Source organism: Symphodus melops (genome assembly GCF_947650265.1).
Source record: "Symphodus melops genome assembly, chromosome: 7".
Taxonomy (NCBI): domain Eukaryota; kingdom Metazoa; phylum Chordata; class Actinopteri; order Labriformes; family Labridae; genus Symphodus; species Symphodus melops.
This window is the reverse complement of record NC_136697.1, coordinates 18,495,247-18,520,791: the sequence shown is the minus strand read 5'-3', so window position 1 is coordinate 18,520,791 and position 25,545 is coordinate 18,495,247. Positions and strand designations below refer to the sequence as shown.

The 25,545-nt window shown below is 39.4% G+C and overlaps 1 protein-coding gene across 4 annotated transcripts; it reads left to right on the top strand.

Annotated features, from left to right (window-relative positions):
- The first annotated feature begins 761 nt into the window (after window positions 1-761).
- Window positions 762-10,408, top strand: mylk4a (myosin light chain kinase family, member 4a). Of its 4 annotated transcripts, none has more exons than XM_079348273.1 (15): window positions 762-1,601; window positions 4,033-4,170; window positions 4,563-4,659; window positions 4,892-5,291; window positions 5,668-5,996; window positions 7,110-7,215; window positions 7,697-7,790; window positions 8,154-8,263; window positions 8,516-8,657; window positions 8,737-8,807; window positions 8,898-9,026; window positions 9,112-9,264; window positions 9,347-9,425; window positions 9,738-9,792; window positions 9,975-10,408. In XM_079348273.1, exons 1-14 carry the CDS (start codon window positions 1,074-1,076, stop codon window positions 9,789-9,791), a joined length of 2,430 nt encoding a protein of 809 aa, XP_079204399.1. In that variant the 5' UTR covers window positions 762-1,073; the 3' UTR covers window position 9,792; window positions 9,975-10,408. The 4 variants fall into 4 exon arrangements, with proteins under 4 accessions (XP_079204399.1, XP_079204398.1, XP_079204397.1 ...); XM_079348272.1 differs by having other exon boundaries at window positions 4,033-4,194; window positions 5,671-5,996; XM_079348271.1 differs by having other exon boundaries at window positions 4,033-4,194.
- The last annotated feature ends 15,137 nt before the right edge of the window (window positions 10,409-25,545 follow it).

Below are 25,545 nucleotides of genomic sequence, written 5' to 3'. Positions count from 1 at the left end.
ATTCCGATCATATTACCAGAGCTAAGTTAAAAATGATCCTTTACTCAAGCAAGGTTATCAGTGAATGTTTTTGACAGAAGACGGGTCATCCTATAAATCACCTGAGTTCGCCTTCTCTTCTTTCAGCAGAGGGACTAAACATCTTACTGTAGCTCCCCTCAGCCAGGAGCCACAGGCTTCCTCTTTCCCCCTGACATGTTACAGGCATTCTAGAGATAAAGGGGGAATTTGCATTGCAACATGGCTCTCATTCACTGTCATCTATAGACAGACTCACATACAGCAGAGTCAGATAACCAACAGGCTCTCTCTCTCTTTTCTTTCACACTTTTGAACACCATGAACATTTTGAAATTGCATTTTGAAATCGTGATTTTTTAAAAATGTGTCCTTCAACTGACAAGTTTAAAATAAAAATAGAAAAACAACCTGCATGTGCTTCTTCTTTTTTTGGATATCTCAACCATTTCGAACAGACATGTTCATCTGCTACAACGACTTATTGTAAATGTCAGCTGAGTAGGAAATACTGTATGAATGAGCATTGTCACACACTGAAGAAGCGCCATGCACAGTGACCATTTTGACAGCCAGCATTCGAGTGACGGAGGTGGGCTTAACACTTAAAGGCTCTCAAATGTCTCATAGCCCAAGCAGTGCCAAGCCCCCACCCAAAACACTTGACCCCTGCTGACGTAGGCTGTCCATTTACATTTAGGGACACCGGCTCACTACATTCTTAATACCATTTCCAGCGTGGAGAGAGGCAGGTGCCGGCTGGGGATAAAGAGTGAGAGAAACAGAGAGGGTTTTTATGCATGCGACCAGAGCCTTGCAGCTTTAGAGGATTACAAATCTTCATCTGGATTTCTGGTGGCTGGTGATTTTTGACCTTGTACCACTTCTTTTCCACCTTTTTGTATTTTTAAATGTTTGCACACTAACTGGGAGCACTGAAGGGAAGAGCTGGCTACACAATTTGAAAAGCTATTTTCTTCCGTTTCACGGACACTACTGGTCCTGCTTATTCCTCATTTTGGTGTCCAGACGTGATTTTTATATCACAAGAAGCCATGAGTTCCTCGGTAATGAAAGCAGAGGATGGCGAGAACTCGAACATTGACCTCATCCAAAACAGGATTGAGTCACTCAGCAGCAAGATGGACAAACTCATCAACATTCAAGAAAAGGTCCTCAACCGACTGGATGGTATGTCTCAGGACATCGACTTCATCGAAAAGGATATGGAGAACCTGAAGGTTGACCATGAGGAGATTCATCTTCCGCCCAAGATGGTGAACCAGACCCAGGTGGTGGGGCGAGAGGTGAAGGAGATCTGTCAGGAATTGAGCACCATAATGACAGTGGTGAACCAGCGGTCCGAGCAGCAGGCTCAGAAGCTGGAAGGGATGGAGAAGCTGGTCCTCAGCATGCAGCAGGTGATCAGCTTCATTGGTGAGACGGTGAAGAGCTCGAAGGTTATGGAGCTGATGTTCAAAGGCCCTGTTGCTCGAAAGGGCTCCAAGTCCAAAGACAATAAAGGGAAGCAAGCCGTTAAGAAGAGATCGTCTACAGACACAATAGGCAAGAAGCTTGACAAGGTGAGCTTGAAATAACCATGTGCATTCAAATCTTTGCTTTAAGTTGACACCTTCTGGAGGCATAGTATAGCTTTAGCTATCGTTAAAATGTTGAAGATTTTACCTAGGTTTATGAAAATTGACAAGTCCAAAAGTATTGTCAGATCATGTAAAGGATCCATCAACATACATGTTGCACACGTTGCGTTGTATTTTCAATTGGACTTTGGTTTCATAGATCTTTCATAGATCCTCTTGCTCCTGATACAACATGTGACAAATGATCATGCAGCAACACTGACCACTTCAACACTTGTATGGCCTGTGACTGTTGGTTGGTCTGGTGTTTTCAATACCATCTATAGCGTATGGGGGTAACTGTAGTGTCTGGGATCTGGCATGTTCACACTTGCCAAGTGCTGATTGAAGCTGAGGTGATTAAGAAAGCTAATTTCACAGTGCTATGTAAGCTACTGCACAATTTATATATCGCTTATTGACAGGCCATGTTAAACTCACATTTATACTTGTTGGATCTACTCAAAGTGGCCTCCGAGGCATGAAGGGACCCCCAGGGGTTGGAGTGAGAGCAGGGGTAAAATGTAAGTGGCCCGGTTTAGAAATGCTGTTTTTGGATGAGGGCTGCTGTGTTTGTAGTCTAGAAGGACTGTGAACCCCTCAGCTAAACAGGGGTCGGGTTTCTAGGAATTGTGATGAGTCAGGCTTCCTATCGTTCTCTCTTTCCTCTCTTCCGATGACTTGCTTAAACAATGCACATTTCTGTTTTATCACCAATAAGTCTCCATTTCCGTCATCGCTTGTTACCATCTATTTAAATGAAGGTATTGATAATTATCGCCCTAAGTCTGTGCCATGTGCTCCGTTGCAAACTACTGAACTTCCTGTGGCTCAAAATAACTCTTCATAAAGTTTTACTGAGTGTCCTGCTAAAAAAAGCTGTCACAGAACATTTGATGTAGAGGTTCCAGTATACACATAACATGGCGTGCAGTGTTTTAGGAGTTGCTATTAAAGGCTCAGAAAAGTTACAAAAATAGTGATGGATTAGATATGAATTTTGGCTTGGGTGAAATTAACCCTTTTTAATTTCTTTGAAACTCAGGTCACCCCTAGAGTCTGAGTATTTTGCTTCATTATGCAACCATAAGATAGATCATGACCCTATAAAAGGTCACTAAGTGTTGCTCTTACAGACCCGAAACATGTTATCACCACTCTCCAATCACTTGTGTGGTTGCACAAGTCCAAGTCATATCTCATTTTCTCGGTGACCTCATACAAGCAAAACGCAAACTCACCTTAGTGGCTGTGATGCCATGTGACACATAATCATCATAGACATGGAAGAATATTAATGTCTGTGGAGACAGTGTGGCAAATTGTTGAACTAATATATCTGTTAAATTAAGTTGCACATTTTTTTAACTCAAGCCAAGTAAAAGTTTGGGTCTCAGTTTTTCCGGTGAGATTATATCCTGATGATTTATGACCACTGGCCAGCCTGATGGTTTGTGTGTGACTCAAATTTCAGGGAATTTCTCTGGTTGTCACAGCACCTGCCTGGCTGCCCCCTCTGCCCCAACCTCCATAGGTGTGAGATATATAACATGCAATACCTGCTACTATGGCCTCCTCACGCTTTCACCCATCACCCAATCATAGTGTTGAACTCTGGTAAACACAGCTGTCACCGGGGAAACACTGCACTGGAAATATCCTCCTGAGCTGTTTACCTCACGACAGCGTTCAGAGGACAAATGTGAGACCCCTTGGGTTCAAGACAGGTTTTTCCATGTGAACCTGATCACAGAGTGTTTAGTGAGTTTCCTCAGCTGAGAAACTTGAACAACAGCCTACGGTCGTTTGTAATATTTTCCACTCAGGGGGGTCAACCATGCATTCCATTGCTGAGTGCAACAAGTGATAAGCTATAAATTCACTGCCCGTCTATCCATCTGCCATGAATAATCAAAGGCATGCCATCATAACAGCCAGCCTGTGCATGGAGACAGGCACTCATTGTGAGCTGCAAGTTCTTTTCCTTTTTTTTCCTTTCTTTTTTTAAAAAGTTTTTTTTTTTCTTTTTCATCGAATTACCTGACTCAACTTATTTGTCATGTTTTTTGCATTACATGTGACTCTAACTTCATCAAATCAACCTGTTGCTCTCACATCATTGATATATTCATTTTGTTTTTGATTCATTGTTTATGAGGTCTGTTTGAAATGTGACCCTAACTTTATCGGTTCAACCTGTCGCTGTCTTTTTATTACGTTATTAATCGGATCTGTTAGTGTTTGATGTGTAAGCCTTCATCAAATCCACGTCCTATCTCTCTGTTTTATGTTCATTCTTAACATGTTGATTTTTTTCTGTTTCATGTGCATTCATATAACCCTACTAAGCATTGCCATCTTGTCTTTTTAATAGAAATCTACCTCTAATAAAGCCAGTAAAGGGATTCAAGTGATAACTCCTGCATGTGAGTCCAGTTCTCCTCAGACTGCTCACAAGATAAAGCTCCGTGGACCAAAGCATTTCCTCGCCACTCGCAAATGTGGAAACTTTGTAGGTTTATTGTGCTTATGGACTGTACGTATACAGGAACTGGTCTTTTTCTTCTAAATACACTTCATGTGCTTTTTGTTTTGCTTCACGCTGGAGTCATGTTCTTCATGTTTTAATTTTAAAGATGCTGTCTTTGATCTGTGAACTCACTTAGCTAATTGTTCAGACGAGACAATTACGTTTTGTGAGATGATAGAGAAAAAATAACATTGTAGCCTTTTGATTTAGCTTTGGGGCTTCAAATAGTCCTGACCAAGGTATAAAATATTAGAGTATAAGTATAAGTATAAGTATAAGTGAGTATAAGAAAAACAACTTTTTAGTGGATGTAACATCTTTTAAAATGTAAATCTCTATTTGTGATACACTGAAGAGTTTCTTTGGTTTCACAGTTGAAGGACCACAAAGGTAAAGATGGGACAGATAAGCCGTGTCTGAGCCCAAAGGGTCTGAAAGCTCAGAAGAAGATGAAACCCCCAGACACAACAGGTGCTGAAAATGACAAAAATATAAGCATACATTCAAAAGTATTTCAGATTTTTCTATCTATCTATCTATCTATCTATCTATCTATCTATCTATCTATCTATCTATCTATCTATCTATCTATCTATCTATCTATCTATCTATCTGTCTATCTGTCTATCTGTCTATCTGTCTATCTGTCTGTCTGAGAGCTATTCTCAGAAACTAAACCAAGATTTTTTGGGACGTTCTGCAGAAAATATCTCTCTGAAGAAGCAGGCTTTGCTTTTGGAGGAGGTGCAGAAACTGAACAGAGAGAACACAGAGAAATCAGGTCAGCAGCCAAGCTCTGGATTATTGGATCTGGAGGCTGGAGTTTCCCCTAAAGATCAACAACTTTACGACCCTGCTTGCAACCTGGTGAACTACCTGCGCGAAGATTCCCAAGTGACTGTGATTGAGGGAGATCAGGCTGAGGACATAGTTGTTGAGGAAGAGGAGGAGGAAGTGAAGGAGGAGGCAACAGATACAGAGAAGGAATCTGAGCTTGAAGAAAAGGATAGTGAACCAAAGGGAATAAAGGACGAGAGTGCTTCTGCTGCTGAAGATGTGGTCGAGGCTGCCCCTGAGGAGGAGAAGGAGCTCACTGCTACAAGGTAATATCATGTGCTTGGACTTTCTAATATGTTGTTCAAAGAATTATTTAGCCATAATTTGCCATTTCAGTTGTAGTGTAAAAATACAGAAATTGCCTTTCCCAATCTTACATATTTTGGTAATAATTAATTTAGAAAATAAACATTTATAGTGTTTTAGTGATTTATAAACAAATCATGAAATTATAAATATATTGGTTTTAAACAGAAAACATCTGTTCATTTATAATTTCACGTAACAGTTATCCAGGCTTGTCATAACCTAATTTTTTTGGTTAGGTGTTGGATAAACTTTTGCCATATCAATTGAGGAAAGCTACACAATTACAGAACACAATGGAAAAAACAAACAGACATTTTGACATTTTTTTCCTAGCAGAGATGACATCAAAGAGGCCCCCTCATCTTCTGGGGAAAAAGACCAGACACCTGATGTGAGCATCACAAGCACAAAATCCTTTGTGACTGAGGAACACTTTGAAGTGGAGGACCACACAAACACACAGGTGGTGGAGGAGGACAAGAAGGAAGACAACAAGGAGTGTGATCAGAGGTGTCAGTCTGAGGGCTGGGCTTTCTTCCAAGCAGAAGGAGTCGAAATCCAGTTTGACCTAAAACAAAGGTTGGAGAGCGCAAGAAAGGAAAACGCTGCAGAGGAGGAGGAGGAGGATGATGATGATGAAGATGTAGAGCGGTACTATATCGGTGAGTCTGCAATCATGGGTACTGTTAACAAGTTTTATCCACTGTCAGCAGAGTGCCTAGCATTTAAGTTGTGCCCAATGAACCAAGGCTGTGGTCCTCTAGGCAAGAGGTCCGGGTTTGAGTCTGACGTGTGGCTCCCTCCCCGCATTTCATTCCCCACTCACGATCTCTCTGCCTGCTTTCCTTCTTTCCACTGCCCTATCAAATAGAGGCAAACATAAAAAAAAAAAGTAGTAGTTTTAATGCCTTAAGTGCGGAGACTTAAGGCATTTAAAACTACACCTAAATGTTTAAAGATGGTTAAAGTGGCTTTAACCATGTACTTTACTAAAAGAGAAAATGCTCCATTCAGAAATTTTCCCTTATGATTTTAAAATGCTTCATTATAGATTAATAGACTTGATAATTTGCAAGTGTGATTTATTTAATACTTAAACTTATTGAGGTGTGTAAAAAAAAAAAAAACAACAACTCTGGACTCTGTCTTGAACTTAAAATAGAATTCATTGGCAAGTAATATTTAAATTTGATGGAATGGGCATTGCGCTGATGGTGCACACAATTAAAAGAAAAACGATGGAAGGACACAAATACTGTAAACAAAATATACAGTAAATATTGTTAAATTCATGATTTCGAACAAGAAATGAGGAGGAGTGTACAACATATATTCTAGTGGGTGAAAAGCAACGGTGACATTTTACAAAGTCATGGTTAACTAATATTTTTCAAATGCTTTAATATTGACGTCATCTTTTACATAAAACAATCCGGTGAAATTTCTGTACAAAATCTCTGCGTCAAAGGCTTTCTTATATAACCTTCCTGCAGGATCCCAGAGTGATAAGTTGGTACCGTGCAGTAGTGTGATGTAAGATAAAGCTCTAGAAGTAGTCTGGCACTTGGACTATGAAAAAAGCACTGTTACTCCTCTGTAATATTAAAACAACAAACACTGGCTGAGTCAATGCACAATGTGCTAATTGATTATAGCAGCCGTGTACTCATTCAGAAGCCTCACCGCAGCTGATAAACAATGAAGCTCTTATGTTCTCACGTTCCTCCTATCTTATTAAACCAGATTATATATGTTTTTCTGCCCTCCTAATTCAGATATTGGCCCTCCTCCATCGGCTCCTTTTAATCACCGTATTGTTTCTGCTAAGCCCAACCAGATCATCAACTTCTACACCATCAACTGGCAGGAGGTCCTGGGCGGGTGAGCAACATGTCACGTTACAAAATGAAGGCTGTCGATGACCAATTGATTTCTGACCGATCAAAGGGAGCGAGAAAGAGCGCCTCAATTCCAATATAGCTTAATTGCGTAACCCTCCCCCCCTCTCCTCTCTCTTGGTTCATAACTTTAGAGTCACAGCGGTTATTTTTACCTCAGGCCTGAGTGGTATGTGAAACTATATCCCTGGTGCCAGCTGGTAGCTAATCACTAAGTGTTAATCCAAGTCTTCAAAGAGGAGACAGAACCCAGCTCAGATTTAATGAAATAACCGATTAAGCAACAACGCTGTCCATCACTAAAACTTCTCTGCCTGAGGGAATATCAGTTTTTGATATATCATGGAAACATAAAACACTTTTACTAGGCTGCTCAGACGTTCTATTTAAAGTAATAGAGAAGTGCACTGACTTTTACTCTGCAGCTATGAACTTAGTGTTTTTTTTCCCGCCCTCTCTTCCAGGGGTCGCTTTGGTCAGGTGCACAAATGTGTTGAAAACTCCTCTGGCCTCACTTTGGCAGCAAAGGTCATCAAAGCCAGGAGTCTGAAAGAAAAGGTAAAGCACCCGAGCATTCATGAGAGGAGATTAGTCCCATTTCAACACTACAGTGAGAGCCGCACCACATGATATAAAAAGCAGAGGCTTAGTAACCATTTTTAGTACATAGCAGTACAAGACAAGGCCACTTGGAACAGAAGCAGGGAAATACTTCTCACTTAGGTGAGAAATATTTGACCTAGAAGAGAAGATGCATTGTCTCATAGCAGAGAACAGCTGATACATCTCATTGTGTACGTGTGTTTGTGTGTATGTATATGTCTGTGTTTGTCTGCTCGCTTGACTGTCTGCCTCTCTGTCTGTTTGTCGGCTCCTGTCTGCATCTGGCTGTGTATCTGTCTGCGCCTGTGTTTTTGGTAGGAGGTGGTGAAGAATGAGATCCAGGTCATGAATAATCTGGACCATGCCAACCTGATCCAGCTCTATGCAGCTTATGAGTCAAGGAATGACATCATCCTTGTACTTGAATAGTATGCACTCCTTTTTTCACATTTCCTCCACATGTTTATTTCCTTCAAAACAGCTTATCGAGAACCTTTGTAGACTTTGAAAGTAGAAATTATTCAATAATGCCTGGTTGAATTTGGGTCAACTTATTTCTTGTAAGTTCTATTGTTTTTGGCTTTGTAGTTTACATGACTATGTTTAAAAACAACACTGAAGACTTTCAGACTTTATCAATGCTTAACCTTGAAAGATCATGCATTTGTTTCTAATTGCAGTGTTGGTGGCGGGGAGCTGTTTGACAGGATCATTGATGAGAACTACACTCTAATGGAGCTGGATGCTGTGGTGTTTATCAGACAGATCTGTGATGGTCTGCAGCACATGCACAAAATGTACATTCTACATCTGGACTTAAAGGTAACAGTAATGAGGGTTGCTTTCTCACAGTGAAATTAAGTTGGTTACTTACGGATTTTATTTTTGTTCATGATTCCAGCCGGAAAACATTCTGTGTGTGAGCAGAGTCACAAACAAGATCAAAATCATCGACTTTGGTCTTGCTAGAATGTAAGTACAGCTATTTCCTTTTATTTTATTAACCGTTTAATCGTCTGTAAGCATGCAAAATGTAATGACTTGTAATTATTCCACATCTAGATATAAACCTCGGGAGAAACTGCGGGTAAACTTTGGTACTCCAGAGTTTCTCGCTCCTGAAGTCATCAACTACGACTTTGTATCATTCAACACAGACATGTGGAGTCTCGGCGTTATCACCTACATGCTGTAAGGAAACGCACAAATGCATCCACACAAAAAGTCCATGAATCCGATTTTCAGTATTAATGATTCGTCTGTCTCTTCCTATAAGTCTGAGTGGTCTCTGTCCCTTCCTGGGTGATGATGACAACGAGACTCTCAATAACATCCTGGCCTGTAAGTGGAACTTTGAGGAACAAGAGTTTGTGGATACATCTGAGGAAGCCAAAGACTTCATTTCCAAACTACTGGTGGTGAATAAAAGGTATCCATCATCTCACTCCGTGGTCTGTCTCTGTGCTTAAGGATTTAAAACGTATAAATGATGTTGCTGTGTTTGTCATCAGCTGGAGGATGGGGGCATCTGAGGCCTTAAGACATCCATGGCTATCTGACACAGTCCTTCATCATCGCCTTCATACAAAGGTAGAATACACAAGAGTCCAGGCCTACATATATCAAAAATAAAATTGAGAAGTTATTCTTGGTTGCAGACTTACTTCTCTATGAATATGGAAAAAAAACATGGCTTTACACCAAATTCAACTTTCCTTTATTGTAAGGAGATACATAAACATTCCTAATACTTTGATAGTAGAATAAGTCTCATCAGCCTTTTTGTAAAATATTAGACAGCAGATGTAGACTTAGGTAAATGAAGCTACCTATTGCCTTTGTGCAAACGTCCTTACATATGTTCTCAAGAAGAATAAATATGTTTGTTGCTTTATCCCATAGAAAACTATGTGCAGATCACGGCGGTCATCATGTGTGCCCACAACTGACAGCTGAGGTTGGTGTTCGCCTTTATCCTCTTGGCTGTTAAAACATCCACAAGGGGGAAGCATGTCTCAACTTTTGTTCAGCAAACAGAGACAGTCAGTTCCTGCTTGTTATACTGTGGGACATGCATACAGTATAGAAACTGTGGTTGTTCTGGAAGTAAATCCCTCCCCTGTTATTTTCTTTCCTCAGGGCTACAGTGATGCGATGGCTCCCAGCTGTGGCCACTAGGACCAACCCTCCTGTCCATGTAAATTACCCAACTTTTTCTGGCAGCCCCACAATCATTTTTCTGACATGTGATCCACTGTGTTGTGTAACTGTAAGCAATATAAAACAACTATATACAGATTTAATCTTGTTCAAAGGGGATGCAACAGTGTATAGTCCCGCCATGCAGTCTAGTGTATGTTAATTATGTCTTTTCTTCCATAATGTACTGTTCAATCAACAAAGTTATACCCTTTTGTTTTCTAAATTTAACAAATGTCATGAGAGAGAAACAAAAGGCCAAACAAAATGATAATAACATTTATGACTTAAACCAATCCGGTAAGAACCACTGTGGAAGAATTCAGTTAGATTGTCTTAGTTTTCTCTACTTTTTAAAGTCTTTTTTTTAAAAACCTCATGTGTATGGCAGTACTTCAAAACGGTGCTAATGTCATAATGTTACCTAGCTTATTTGGACTTCATGTTTTCTCATATTAATGCTTGATTATTTTGCACCTTTTGTTTTAAAGTATCTATCTACTTCACAATTACATATCCACTCATTGAGCCACTTTCAGTTATCTCAAATGTGCTTTTACTGTATCTTTCGCTGCTTTTTTTTTTTTCATTTTGTGTTGTTAGATAGAAACATACCTCAACGATTTCTGTGTGAAGGCTACAGCATGGTCCGTCTCATGTGCCTGTTTTAATCCATGTTGCATTTCTGCCATCTCAGTTATAAATATACTCCAATACCATCTTTTTAAAGATAATAGCAGATAATATATATATTTTTTTTATTATTTTAGAGTAAGGTCTGCATAAAACACCTGTATGACGGTTGTGCATATGGACAGAGTGGAATCTATGTGGTTGGTGTCATGAGCTTTAGTATGTGCACTTTATAATGTTATTTACTTAAAAAAAAAAATACTCGAAGGATCTAACACAGTTCAGAACTTAACCAAATATTGTTTTTCATTCTGCTTGTCCAGGTGTTTTTATAGAAAAACATTTCTACTTCATAACATCAGTTCATCCACTAGGTTCATGTCTTATCAGTTGTTTATGTTGCTGTTGCATGTCCTTATTTTTTAATATTTATTAGTCATTATAGCTTCACCTTATACACCACTCATACACGGAGTAATAACTGTTTTTTATTTTATTTTTTTAATAGTACTGTATGTATGAGCTGTCACATTACTCTAGCTGCATATTCATGCTACTGTAGATGCTTTTTTCCACATAACAGTGTCAATTTGCCTTCTGTGAAGGTCCACTAGTAAAACACTACCTATCTATGTTGCAGAAGTTGCAAAACTGTTGTGAGAACTATAGTTGTGTTTTCTCTTTAAACTTAATGAATAATGCCATAGATTGAACACAGAGTGCTCGTAAAAGAAGTTGTCCTCAACCATTTCAACAGTTTCAAATTCAGCATGTATTTGTGAAGTGTGCACACATCCATTAAACTGAATTAGTGTCTTAAATCATGTGTGTGTTTCCTTCTATTTCCCTTGTTGGAAACTCAGTTAGTAAGGTATCCATTATAATTATTTGTGAATGGACATAAAGAGTAAAGAAAATAGTTTGTACTCAAGACATGGAAGTCTCAGTGGAGGCATCTTTGATGCACTTAATCCTAAAACTTCATCACAAATAAGGTCTGTTACATTAGAAAGGGGCTGGTGCATATCAGCATTTTCAAACTCACAGATTTCAATCAAACTACAGAACTCTCTCTTTAATAAAAAGGTCTATTTGTAGTCATGTTATGCTAACCCTAATGCTAATTGTTTACACCATTTAACTCTGACTTCTGAATTTTTTCTGTCTGTGACACATTTTGTTAACTATTTTTGGCGAGAATGTTATAATCCCCAGCCGGGTCTATTTAAACTTAAACACACAAACACTCTCTTACTCCAGATGAAAGTACAGCTGACTCCAGGAGCCTAATAAAGAGCATCTGAGGGAGCCAGTGTGAGCAACAAAGTTTGTTCACCTGAGAAAATAAACAGTGTGTGAGATTATGATGATGTCTGGGGAAATGGGGCTTTGGCTCACATATTTTGGAGGAAAAAATAGGGTATGAGTAGTTTTGGTGGAGGTTTAGAGGAAAGACTAATGCATAGAAGAAATGACGGCCAGTATTGGATAGAACAACTAAATTGACTTGTTGAGAGGCATGTAAAGCTTGATTTCAAGCTAAATTTCCTTAAAATATACATTACTTTAGCATGTGCTATTCTTTTAAAGCCAGTAACATTTTATGTTGCTACAATCGCAGGATTAGTCAGGGATAAGTGCAGACTTTATTTCAGAGCACTTTGGTAAATATATATGAAATTGTACAGAAATACCAGAAAAGCAAACTGTACCACTAAAAGGCGGACAAACCCAGTAGTTGACCACCTTTGAGACTACTATGGCCAAAAAATTGTAAGGACTGAGGAAATAGCTAACATTGTTTGGTTATTTTTATTTCTTTCCTAGTTGAATATAGTCTACAATGGATAGTGACAAGAAAGATGGATGAAAGAGAGAGACATTTTTTTTAACGTCTGTATGAACATCTGATATACATAGAGCTCAGGCAGCAACAATGGAAATCCAGTCAATAATTATTAACAGACACATATTAAATCTTTAAATAATACAGGCTATTCTTGGGTCGACCTAATTGTTAAATTTCATCTATGTGTACATGATAAAACAATAATTTTACTTTTTATAAAAAACAGTAAGAGTAGAAAACATGAAATATAAGAATGTATCAGTGTAAATGTGGAAGATATAACAGCTAGCTCACATCTGGTTAGCTAGAAGTGGCTATCTCGCTTGTGGTTTTATTTTGGCTTTGACTACTGCTCCTGTAACCATCAACACTGATGCATTTTTGTTTATTAAAGCTCTTTTTGTTTATCTTCACACATCATTTCACCACACAAAAGAGTTAAATGTCGGGAAATGGTTCATAGGGAGTTCACACATTCCTCTATTACGAGCCCAGTTAGAGAAAGTCTGAGTCAGTTAAGAGTCAATTCTACATACATGCAATTCGTTTGGCAAACAGGTGATACTGATTTCTTCCAAGTAGTCTTTCTTTCTGTCTTATTTTTTCCCATGGATTTCCAAGAGCCTGAGGGTTAAAAGCTGAATGCAAGCCCTCGTTCTATCCCTGATCCAAGGCCCAGGTTGAAATGGTGAGAAATTCAATTAAGGAGGAGAAAAAAGCCCCCTCCAAGAAGAACTGCGCCCTCCACCACCTCGCCTCACCCTTAAGTCCCCCTCCATCCACATCTCCAGGGGCGATCTCGAGGAGCCAAACCAAAACCAGATGGACTTATTGGGCCTAAAGATAACAAATAGTGCCTGAGTTCCTGTCAGTTAGAGACCACCGGAGCTAAGAAGCTCTGGGTGGAAAAAAATTAACTGACATTTTGTCCTGCTACTATGTACAACATTATCAAAATTCGCAAATAGCATTACACTGTATAAGAAGGACAGTGTAAAGTAAAATGTTGTGCTTCAGTCTTTTTATTTTTTTTTTTGGGGGGGGGGGTATTTTTAAAGGGGGATGCCAGGCCATGCAGGTGCCATCTTGGCTTGGGAAGGTGAGCTGTCAGCGGTGACCCGAATCCCTGGGTGGCATGCACTCCAGTTTGTTAGTCGATACACCTTTACCGCCCACACTTTGTAAAAAAAAGAAAGGGAGTAATGCTGACCCCAGAACTCCTCACAGCCTCCTTGCAGATTGACTAAGAAAGTGTCCTTTGTAATAGGAGTTTCCTGTATGTGATATTAGGCCCTGTTCAGAAGGGAGGAGATAAGGTCCGAGGTTGTAGGAGTGTATTTGGAGGGTAGGATTCTCTCCTTTACTTTGCGTTTCATTAAAGAGCCCTGGAGCTAGCCCTGATGTTTGTCCAAACAAGAGACGCTCTCTCTCCAAGGAGGTCCAGGGAGAGGAACAGCCGGTTCTCAGGGCCGGGGGGCAGGTGGTTCTGATTTGCAAGGGGTGGGATCGGGGCAACAGACCACATTTATGTTCAGTTAATGGCAGTACACGTGTCGTCACATCCAGAGGTGGAAACATGCATTAGATGAGTGATCTGTTTTTAAAGGTGCAAAGGTTTGCCACCAATAACAAACAGAAATATCCTTTTATAGATGTTCCCCATCTTAAACCAGGATATCACTGATAACATTCAGTCTTTAGCCTACTATGGACTGTCTTCTTTGTTTAGCTTTTAACTTATGTCGACATCTTTTGTATCTTTTAAAGCAAAAAATGTTTCTCCCATGGAAAAAAAATAAATACATTCAGCAGCAATGAAATGCCCCCAAGTTTTATAACTATAATCAGCTGTTTTTGAAAGTCAATATAAACTTTATGGAGTCTGTCTTGTAGCTAATGTTAGCTAATGTTAGCTATGTTTGCCCTGCAGCTGAGACATCTTCTGTCCTATATGCTTCTGTTAGGATTTGTGATTATTTTGTCAGTTTGTGAACTCTTGAGCCTATAATTTTACATCAATGACACTGAAAAACTTTATACTTCAGCCATACATGTAACTCTCTCTTTCAAACTTTCATATTATTTACAAAAGTGAAAATACATATTCTACATTGACTCCAATTGCTAATTTCCTTGATTAGTCACTATTGCCAACCAGAAAGTATAACCAAGGTATTTCATAGTAAGTTGTCAGAGATCATAAGTAGTGACAACAAAAGTATATATTTGACTTATTGGACCTGAATAAAAGACGGATTTCTGGTGGTGAACACAAACACGATTCCAATGAGCTACGGCTTCATCCACACATCTGCTATATTCTGATCATATGAAATATGCCATCTCCACTATAGGACCCTTTTAATAACAGTGCAACACCACTTTTGAAATGCAAACTGTTAGCTCCCACCCACACACAGATTGATTTCCAGATGAGGGGCAAACACAGCAGCTTGCTGTGTCCAGTGTTTTCAGTTGGTGGTTTCAACACTGATCAAATGGCCACGCTGAAGCCTTTAATGATCTGAGAGCTTCCCTGCTGCTGGGTCATCTGCTTGGCTCCGTATCACCTCCCATTTGGGCCTTAGTGCTGGTCAGGCAGTCCCACATTGGGGCCCTTTCCGTCATCTTTGTATTTATTCATCCCTCTGGCTCACCCCTCGGCCTGCACGGGGTCTCTGTTCGGTCTGCCAGCCCTGCTGAGAGGCCTCTGTGTCAGGGATAGCCGTCATCCATCAGGCCTTTGTGTGTGTACGTGCTTCACTCTTTTATGCTTTAGCTCTTGCTGAGGCGTCTTTGGTGAGGGGACTAAATGGAGCCAAGTGTCTTGTTCAAACAGGCTGAGGGAGCATGTTTTCTGTGTCTGAGGTTAGTGTGCTAATACAAGCTTGAGTGTATGAACATGCTGGTGTGTGTGTGTGTGTGTGTGTGTGTGTGTGTGTTTTTAATCACATCAGACCTCTGCAGCCAGACAAATGAACTCCGTATTGACCCTAAAACCATGCAAACGTCTACCTTTCCTGCCCACAAAATACCCCTGTCATGTTTTATCGGCTCTACTCCCCCACAGATTTACAGATTTTTTTTTTTTTTTACATGTTACAGCATGGCAAGTACTTGACATACATGAGATGAAATTCTACATCACTTGGCGATGTTCTTCTATCCCTCCCACAGCATCTGTCCTCCCTCCCTGCATGCAGTGATCGATGATCTGAGCCCTGTCCCCTGCAGCACGAACTAAGAAATAAAAAAAACAACCCTCAGCCTAAAGTTGTGTTTGACTCCCAAAAACAGCTTTCATCGCCAACAAAAACACAGAACAAGGCACCCAAATGGCAACCCAAACGGCATCTGCTATTGTATTGCAAGATGTTTCCCACGATTTCAGACAGAAGAGACTGATTCGTTTGATGACAAATCCCTAACATTATGAAAGGTCAGACTGAGGTAATGCAAAAGATGCAAAAGTTCAATTTCTTTCAGATCAGTGTGCTCCCTGTTAAGATGTAAAAATGCTGCATGGTGAAAACCATAAATAAACATTTGCCGCAAAATAATACAACCACAACAGCCTAACACTTCATTTGTATTATTGTTCAGCAGCAATTACATCCATTGGGGATTTGGTCATTGGTGAAACCTGAGGGCAGTCTGTGATATCTGACCATACTTCAGCTAAAAATGCTTCGCTAGTTTATTCTGTGTTGGCATTTTTTGGGGCCTGCCTTCATTTAATGTCCAGTCTGCTTTTAGACGGAGGAAACAGGAAAAGAGTCACAGTGCTGCGGTTCATTCTTCAGGCCATATTCACTTGACCACACAAAGAGCCCATTTTGAGGGAGACATTTTATGGGTTGTGCGGCAAGTAGCGCAGGCCAGAAAGATTTACTGCATCTGTGTCTGTTCAGGGGCGATTTGGATGATTTTCTTGCTCATAGTGGTAGTAAAGGATGGGGATTTATTTACGCTGGGTAATACTGTCAGGTAGATTTTTCAGATCAGCATCGCTATATTTTAACAGGTGAACAAAAGAAATATATACAGATAACTCCACACTCATAAAGAGTGGTCCAATTCCTTTTTAGTCCATCAAATTATAACAATTATAATTTGCCTGAGGAGATTCACAATGATAGCTTCATCACAAGTATAGCAATTTGTCCACATTTATTTCATTCAATACAAGCATTTTTCAATAAAAGAAACATGTAATATATATTTGAATTTATCTGGAAAAATATTCTTAAATGTAGAAATTGTTTGAAAGCTCGATATAATAACATGTTAACATCCTCATTATTACCTCTACCGAATTAATCAAATATTGTTCCTAATTTTTCAAATGATCAATGACAGGTAAGATTCTGTTGCTCTTGAAATGTTTAACTTATGTATTATTGTTAAAATCAACTGTATAGTATGGACAATACTTTCTGTCATGTTTTTGATAAAGATTGTTCTTTCTGCATTTGTTGATTAGACTTCTGCTATATGCAATACCTGTTAATCACATAACAAAGCTGTGACATCACAAAACACCTTTAATTTAGAATAAAAACTAGAGTCATAAATAAAAAAGGTTTGATGATGATGTATGATGATGCGTTAAAATGTATACATTTCAGTTCTTGCTAAATAAGCCACAAAGAAAAGATTAATAAAGAAAAGGGAAATGCGTAGTCGTGATTAATGCGTGCATATCGTTGTGTGTAAGCGACCCTGTCTGCGCTCCAGTGGGCAAAGCGGTCGGTGGAAGAAGAGGAAATTGTACCACTGAGGTAGCTCTCAGAGGGACTAACAATGGCCCACACATATCCTGCCGCTGTCAAATCTTGAAGACCCTACACAAACATTTTGGAGTCTGAACCCACATTTCCCCTTTTCCCTCACGGTTCTAACTTTTGTTTCACTTTGGGCAAGTTTTTGTAGAGCCTTGAAGGATGTCCTTTGAATTCTGTCAAGAGGTGCATTGATTTTTTTTTTTTTTTAGAAACTTGTTTTTGTTCAGAAGTTTTGCACAAGTTTTGTCTTTTGTAGCTTCAGGTTGGAAGCCTCCTTTATGGACGCAAGAATCGTAGTGCCTTAGTGACTGCCTTACTAAAGCTTTGAGGGACTACTAAAAGAGCACAAAAAACAAGATTTTTTAAAATCTTATAGTCTTGGACTCAACCTTCCTGTGTGTGCTGTGTCAGCAGAGCCCCTCCTCCCTGCTGCCTGAAAGTTATACGACCATCAACCTGCAGACCCAAAGAGCCCACTTCACATCAGCACGCACGCACACACACACACACACACACACACACACACACACACACACACACACACACACACACACACACACACAAAACATCTGAGCGGAGAAAACCGTGCTGATTGCCTCCAAACGGGAACCCACTTTCCAAAAACTCAGCAGAAAATTATTGCAGACTGTCTGCATGCTGAGGCACAAACACCTGTATCCTTCTCAGTCTCTTTCCCTGTCTGAATGTCTGCCCCCAAAATAATAGTTCTTGAACACCTCATATACAATCCAAAACTCAAACCAGAATTGCTTTTACTCCCTGTCATTTCACAATGGCAGCCTTCGAGCAGACTTAAATGTCCTGGCAGCGAGTGTTTTCAGAAAACTTTCAATATCTGCAAGCACAGTTTGGCCGGTGCTGTTTGCTTTGATGGGTCGCTGACAGACCGACCGGAGCAGAATTTCTCTAACTAGCCAAAAATCATGCCAGTGCTGTCATTTCGTATTCACAAGTGAGTTCAACAATGTAAAAAAGGGACCACCCATACAAAATTAGATGTAATAATGGACCCTGCTTTGTTTTTGTGGGTTTCTGTAGTTCTGTGCAAACCCACCACATTATTGCTGACTGGATAAAGGATGCCAGTGCAGATTTAAGCCAGCAGAGGGCAACCAAAGCTGTGGAAAGAATCCCAAGACATTCCTTATTTTTAGGGCCAACATGACCTCCCTCCCCATTTTCTCAGAGTGTCAAAAATAACATCTCCTGTTACATTCATGGCTATGGAGGAAATTTAAGTAGGATGGTAAGAAAAGCTCCTGCCAACTAGTGCTGAGACGAAATGTAACAGTAGAACCTGCAAGAAGAAACTAAAACTGAGAGGTTAAACAGTATAAATTCTCTGTATTTATAGTAAAATGCTCGTACTTTTTAATGCTTGTGGTTTATTCAGGCATTGGCCCTTTAAGCGTTCCCCTTGCCCCATTATGCAACAGCATCATATACAGTATTTTAGATGCCAAGGCCCAGCCATATGTAATCATTCGGTCAACTTCCTTCCCGCTCCACTGCAGCATTAAAAAATCCCCTCCACCAAAGCCACCGTCAGCAGCACCACTCCCCCACCCACTGCAGCACCTCTCCCCGCTGTTCCCATGGTGAGGGTGCAGTCGCAAGCCAATCAGAGGAGGCCGCCAGGGCCTTGGTGGTCTGGAGTGTCTCTGAGGTGGCATGGCCGCAGGGCTGCAGAGAGTAAACAGGACACCAGGGGAATGGAGAGATGGAAGAGAGAGAGAGAAAGAGGGAGAGAGGGAGAGACAGAGAGAGAGAGAGAGAGAGAGAGAGAGAGAGAGAGAGAGAGAGAGAGAGAGAGAGAGATGAGAATGTGGAGTCAGCAGCCTCGCCGCCTCGCCTGCCGGGGGAAGAGGAAAGCCTGTAAAGCCCAAAGACTCAGAGCTCACACAAACAGCGGACCGCCCTGAGATTTAGGATTTGGCCAGACACGGATCCACAGAACTGTGGATTAATTTACCTCAGAGCACAAACTTGTTTTTACTAGAAGCCAATTACTAAGTTATTATAGAATATGTATTTTTAGTAATTTCCACTCTATTCAGGAGTAGAGCCAATTATGCATTTGCTTCAAATACCAGCCTATCAGGGTTGAATCCTGATCTATGATTTTACTCTCCCACACTTTACAGACAAGTTTCCAATAGAAACTTAAACAACACATTTAAACTTAAATCCTCTGTACAACTATTTAAGAAAAAGGCACAGACATACAAGTCTCAATCTCTTGATATTATGTCTTAAGGTGAGTATAATGCCTTATGATTGCTGTAAAAAAAACTATTGTTTTGTTTCACTCTTCTTTCACAATGTGTAACTGAGTGTGATATTGACTGCATGCACAGACTTTGCGGTGTAAGTCATGGTGACAGTTTGAAGGACTAACTTGAGCTTTAACAGTTAAAACACTGAGTGGAAATAAATATATTAATTTATCTAAATAATCAAACCGTAAATCAAAAACACTGGGTCACACTGGGTCAAAAAGAATACATTATTGGTTGGTGGTGTTTAGCCTTTGTAACCAAAACAGGTGAATTATACACTTGAAACAATTGTTAAGCATATCCAGTTCAATGCTTTAAAGCAGTGTTTATAGAATAAAGTTATTATTTTTAACACTATATCACTTACAACATGCACTCCTCTGTATAAACTTCTTACTCTTTTGGTACTCAAAAATACCTTGTGATAAATTATGATTGTACGATAATTTGAAGAAAAGTGTTAAAGAATAATTTGTGCTGCATGACAAAGATTTGATATTTTAAAAGTAACAGCCGCAATTTAAAGTTTGCACCTAAATGGACCAGCGATCAAATTGGCACTGAACGAGAAAGATATCAAACTGTCTGCCAAACGGAGGATAAAGATAATTCAGAAAGAAGTGTGGAATTCGACGATGCCCAGGTCTTGAGGGACGGTGAAAGAAGTAGCCAACATCCACATGTTATACACACCGCCTGGTTCCAATAATATTACCCCGGCAGGTGATGACAGGCTGAAAAGTGATTTACCTTTACCGCTTTTATTACAAATCTTTTTTGCACCGTTCCCTGTGCTACTTAAGGTATCAGACTCGCTTCATTGTTGAAGTGAAACCCTGCACTAAATACCAATGATGGCTTCCAACTGTTTTTCAATCTCATGATAAAGATGGATGAGGTGAAACCGCTCAGAGGATTCAGTACTTGCTCTGTCAAGGAAAAATGATTAACTTTGTTTGTAAGGGAGATGAAAGCCAAAGTTGAATTCTTGCAAACATAGTAGAAGTTTTCCAAACACAAAGAGAAAGGCTTAAAACAGATAAAATCAACAGAAAAAGAATACATTCGCTGCTTCTTTTTTTTTTTTTTTACATTGGGCGGTGCAGCTAACAAAGACAGCTAACTGTGTCTTCTCAATTGAAATGTCCTCTGAGAAATGATTTTTTTTTCCAGCGGTGGCTTTTTCATTATTTTCTTTGAGAATCCACATCCAAAGCAGTGTACTTAGATCATGTTTTCATAGATTCAGAAGCAGTCATCTGGGTTTTGTCTCTCTATTTAATGTGCCAAAGGGGGGGAAAGCAGAGATTGAGGCCGTTCTAGCAGGAAATATAGGTATCTAATAGATCTACTCCCCTCTCCTATTTTGACAGCAACGGCAGGTCTGGTGAACTAATGGCATGCTTCTCTTTCTGCCAGGGGGGAGAAATAGACCGCCACAGGGGAAGCCACAATCCTAATAGGCAGCTGGAAAAAGAGAGGCAGACATAAACTTCAGCAGAAGAAGAAGACTCTATCCACATTACAAATAACCTATGCTGAATTAGAGTAGACTTTTATATGATTCATTTTATGTGTGAGGTTAAAAGAGGGCAAAATATCCACAGATAATCTGAATTCGATCGTATTTCAGCGAAACATGTGCTTCCCCTTTCCTGGATTACTGAGGCATGTAATAAAACACACACTGTTTGACTCGCTTCCTCTGAACCCTGGAGCCCCAAGAAATGGTGTTTAAGGTGATGGGAACGCTTATGGATTTCACATTTAGGAAGGGAGTGAAAAGTCAAAGCAGGCGGATGAAAAAGAGTAAAATAGACGTAAATTACAGAACTTTTCTTAATGCATCCATCACAGAGCTTGAGTAAATTACAGAGAGAAATCACGGCTTATAAAAAACATGTATTTAACATATAGCAATGAGTTCAATAATACTGGTTACATGTTGTTGAAATAGAATAAAAAATATTGACATTTTTTAAACTGGGCAAAATTGTGAATCATTAGGACACCTGTCAGGAATGCAAATTCATTAGTAGTTTGAATCAATAAAAACAAGATTCAAACTACGTCAAGAGATAAAAAATCTGACATGTTAGTGGGCCAAAAAGCATTAGAGAAGTGACTGGTAGATAAACATGAAAAAAACAAAAAAACAACTGAGATGAAGAAAACATGACAAAAAAAAATCTCGGATGATTTTTTGATTCAATTTTAAAAACCAAAGATTTCACCTGTGAAACGTTTAATCGTTAGACATTTTAAAGCCTGGCATTAAATTTCTCTCTGTCAGACATGCGTAATTCAGTTGGACAAAAAAAGTTAATTTGTTTTTAATAATTTACAGTCTCTTCAGGTAAAGTGGAGGCAAGGGAGAGACAAAGAGTGGTGGAAAAAAGGAAAAGCTGCCGTATTTCATGATAAAAAGACTATAGAATTTAAAGCATGCCTGATTTGAAAGGCCATGAATTACATTTTTTTAGTGTGTGTGATTGTGTGCTTGTTTGTATGTGTGTGCGTGTGTGTGTGTGTGTGTGTGTGTGTGTGTGTGTGTGGTCTCTTGTGTGTTAAAGTGCAGAGCATGAAATGGTTCTAAATTGGCTGTGTTTGCTCTCGAAGGAGTGCTCTTTTCAGATCATATCCTAATCCCGGAGAGAGGAGCTCCACAGGGTCGCTGCTTATTCAATTAGTCTGAAGCCACGGCTCCAAACATGGAGAGGCAAGAAAGAGTGTGAGAAAGTGCATAGAAGATGGTGGTCTGTGATAGTGTGAGGCCACCGATAGAGCTGCACAATACTTGTAGGCTACTAAATATTTTTTGTCTTTTATTATGAGGAACTAAAGATACAGGAATCATTAAAGAGTGACTGAACATGTTTAGTGATATGAAGTAGATGTAAACTGTAAATCGAAGCTCCTGCCAGAGGGTGGCGCCTGTATGACACCTCAGATATGCGTTTATACTGTATATTTGTTTGGTGAAAGAGAACATGTGAGGCTGCAGTCTATAGTACAGAGGGGTCATGTTTATGCCTAAAGCTCAAACAGCACATCATCATTTGACAATCATCAAGTTATTCTTCTTCTGTAAAAATACATTCTTATAAAACGATGTGCCACTTATCTTTTTTGTAATAATCACAAACTATGGAAACTGAATGTTTACATAGTGTTCAGAATAATTAAACATTAATCTATTTCTACTTAAAGCAGCTTGTATCAGTTTGTTTATGTGAATTTATGGATCAACTTATAATATGTGCAAGCTTTAAGTAGCTATTGAATATTTGGATAGCTTGTGAATACAATAAAATGCTAAAAAAGTAAATTTGCATCATTAGAATGACTTTGATTAACTGATAACCTACTGTGGTGTAAAGCTGTCTTTTAAAATTAGGTGATCAATATGTATATGTGTATCTCTTTAAAGTAAGAGTTGTGATAGAAATTACCTTATATCATGATGTTTCGTTAAAAACATGAATTTTGACACACAGACTCAAATATTGTGATGTGGTAAAATTAAGTAAAAAGCCTTCTGCTCGGCAGATAAGGATGCACTGGTTCTTAGATGGTGATTGGTTGATGAAGTGAAGTCATACAACTGAAATGTTTTAGTCACAATCATTGTGTTTTTGTTAAAGAACTGTACATCAACAATGACAAAGCTCTAAAAAAAAAAACTGGGAGGAATATTGGCTGTGAGGACGCATACTGATGTAGGTTTAGCAAGAAAATGTTGCATTATCACAAGGCCGGACCGTTTAACAAATTATTCAAAGGTTAGAAGAAAATGTCTTATGTTGAATATATAAACATGTCTGCTCCACATTAAAAGCCCCAATAAACATCTGTCTTGCTTCTTGCTCCTGGATCTGATTCTATCCTCTTTGTCCGCAGGGGGAAAAAAGAGGAATATTTCAGTGTAACGGTGAGCTGATAGACACTGACACTCAGACTAAACAAGGTGGAGGTGATGACAGGAGCAGTGGAATCCAAACGTGGACCCTGCCCAAGCTGCATGTCACTCTGCAGGTTTACTGGCTGTGACATTAGGTGCCACGTTTATTGCTACGTATACCTCCAACCATGACCTGACCACCATTTGGCTTGTATCTCTCTGGAAGAACTTGCAAACATTTAACCAGCATCAAACTCCAACTGTTTTCTACTGTGTTTGACAAATCATCTTATTAGTATAATACATGTCGGACTGTGTTTACAGCTTCTTTTGTTGCCTCCCAGAGGCCACAAAAATCGGAACACACTTTGACATTTTGAGTTATGCTTGTTTGCTTTTTTATAAACCCACACACTAGACAATCAATACCAATTTCATCATATTATGTGAGTATTTAAACTAGCATGGACATGGATAGGAGGTGGGCAGAAAATTGTTTGGTTGTGAGAAAATTCTGGCTTGTTTCTACAGCTGTACAGAAAAACACATTTGTACTTTTTTCTTTTCATCCATCATATTATCCAAAGCAGCAACTTCTAACTGATTAATGATGCTTTCATTCAGTTTTACATATCTTGAATTCATTTATAAAGATGAACACATTGTTAGTGGAGCTTTGTTTTTGGTGGAATGATTACGAAGGCCATTTTTTTTAGTCTCACAGGAGTTTTTCTGCAATGTATTTGGCAATTTAATTCAACCCCTCTCACAATATCTGCTTTTAGAAATGATAGCACATTGTGGTTGTTTTCATGACTTTGAAATGTATTTTTTATGTTTCCCTCCCCCCTTTGCTGTGATGTTTTTAATGTTTTGTGAAGCACTTTGAACTGACTTGTTGCTGTAATGTGCTACAATAAATAAATTTGCTTTGCTATTTTAACCAAAGGTTAGGAAAAGATTAATGGGTAAAAATCCCAAAATACTAATTAAAAATCACCATATGTTGATGTTAAATTTAGCCACAACATTGCTTCACAATGGACAACTTTTCTTTTCTTCCATGAAACATGTATTGGAATTAAACATGTTGCAGCTTAATCACCCAGGAATTGACATGGATTACAAGGATGTTTCTCAATTCTTGTAATTTATAAAATATTAAAACAAACGCCTGTTTTCCAAAAGTCTTCTGTTTCTGTGTGGCATGAAAAGAATGCACAAAATAACACAGATCTGTGTGTTGCACAAACCTAACTTGGGTCTGGGGCTTACTACTGTCTTTGGCATATCATCGAAGTCTTCGGCAAAATTTGCAAATTATTTTAAGCCAGCTGAATAAAAGTGGTGGAAACCTCATTCAGATGAGGTACAAATGAGAGTGGAGCCACAGAGCCAACATGTGAGAGACCTCTGTGCTGCTGCTGTGGTGGGGGCCGACCTGCAGCCAAACGGTCTTTCAGCAAGCCAGCGTCTGTCGGAGCAGGCAGTCCAGAGTGCAGGACTTACCGGAAACCAGGGCAGTTTGATTGAGTTCCTGTTATTGACTGCTTTTTTATGTGGAGAGCAGCTTTCTGCCAGGTTCATTTTTTCCTCTGCCAGCTGTCAGAACAACGACTGTACAGAACTGCACACCACCACACTCAAGACTTTCAACTTGTAATAGTTGTTTGCCATGCAATGGATAGCATGCAATATTTGATAAGCAATTAAAAACCTCAGTGCTCCTATTTATTCCACTTATTGTACACTTGTTTTGAAGGATATTGTCTGCTTTAGAGTCTGACTTAGGCTTCTGTGTTTGTAGCAGGAAACCCACAGCATCCCTTACACAGTAAATCATCCCAGGGATTGGGATGCTCCTGTTCAGAGGAGGGCTAGCTCTGCGAGATGGAAGCGCTGGAGGTTAGGCGGTGAGAGGTAATGCATTGTTTGGCCCTTCTCCCAGCCTGTAAGAAGCTGCTGCTGGCTTTAACATCCTGAAAGATATGTTTTGTAGTACAATAAGTTGTAGCACTGCTGCCATCTGTGTTAAGACCTTTCG

Excerpts from the sequence above, each read along its gene's own strand:
- mylk4a (XM_079348271.1), top strand. The coding sequence starts at position 1,074 with ATGAGTTCCTCGGTAATGAAAGCAGAGGATGGCGAGAACTCGAACATT. Across the intron at positions 5,292-5,667 it reads AAGGAGCTCACTGCTACAAG|CAGAGATGACATCAAAGAGG; the intron begins GTAATATCATGT and ends TTTTTTTCCTAG. Across the intron at positions 8,808-8,897 it reads GACTTTGGTCTTGCTAGAAT|ATATAAACCTCGGGAGAAAC; the intron begins GTAAGTACAGCT and ends TTCCACATCTAG.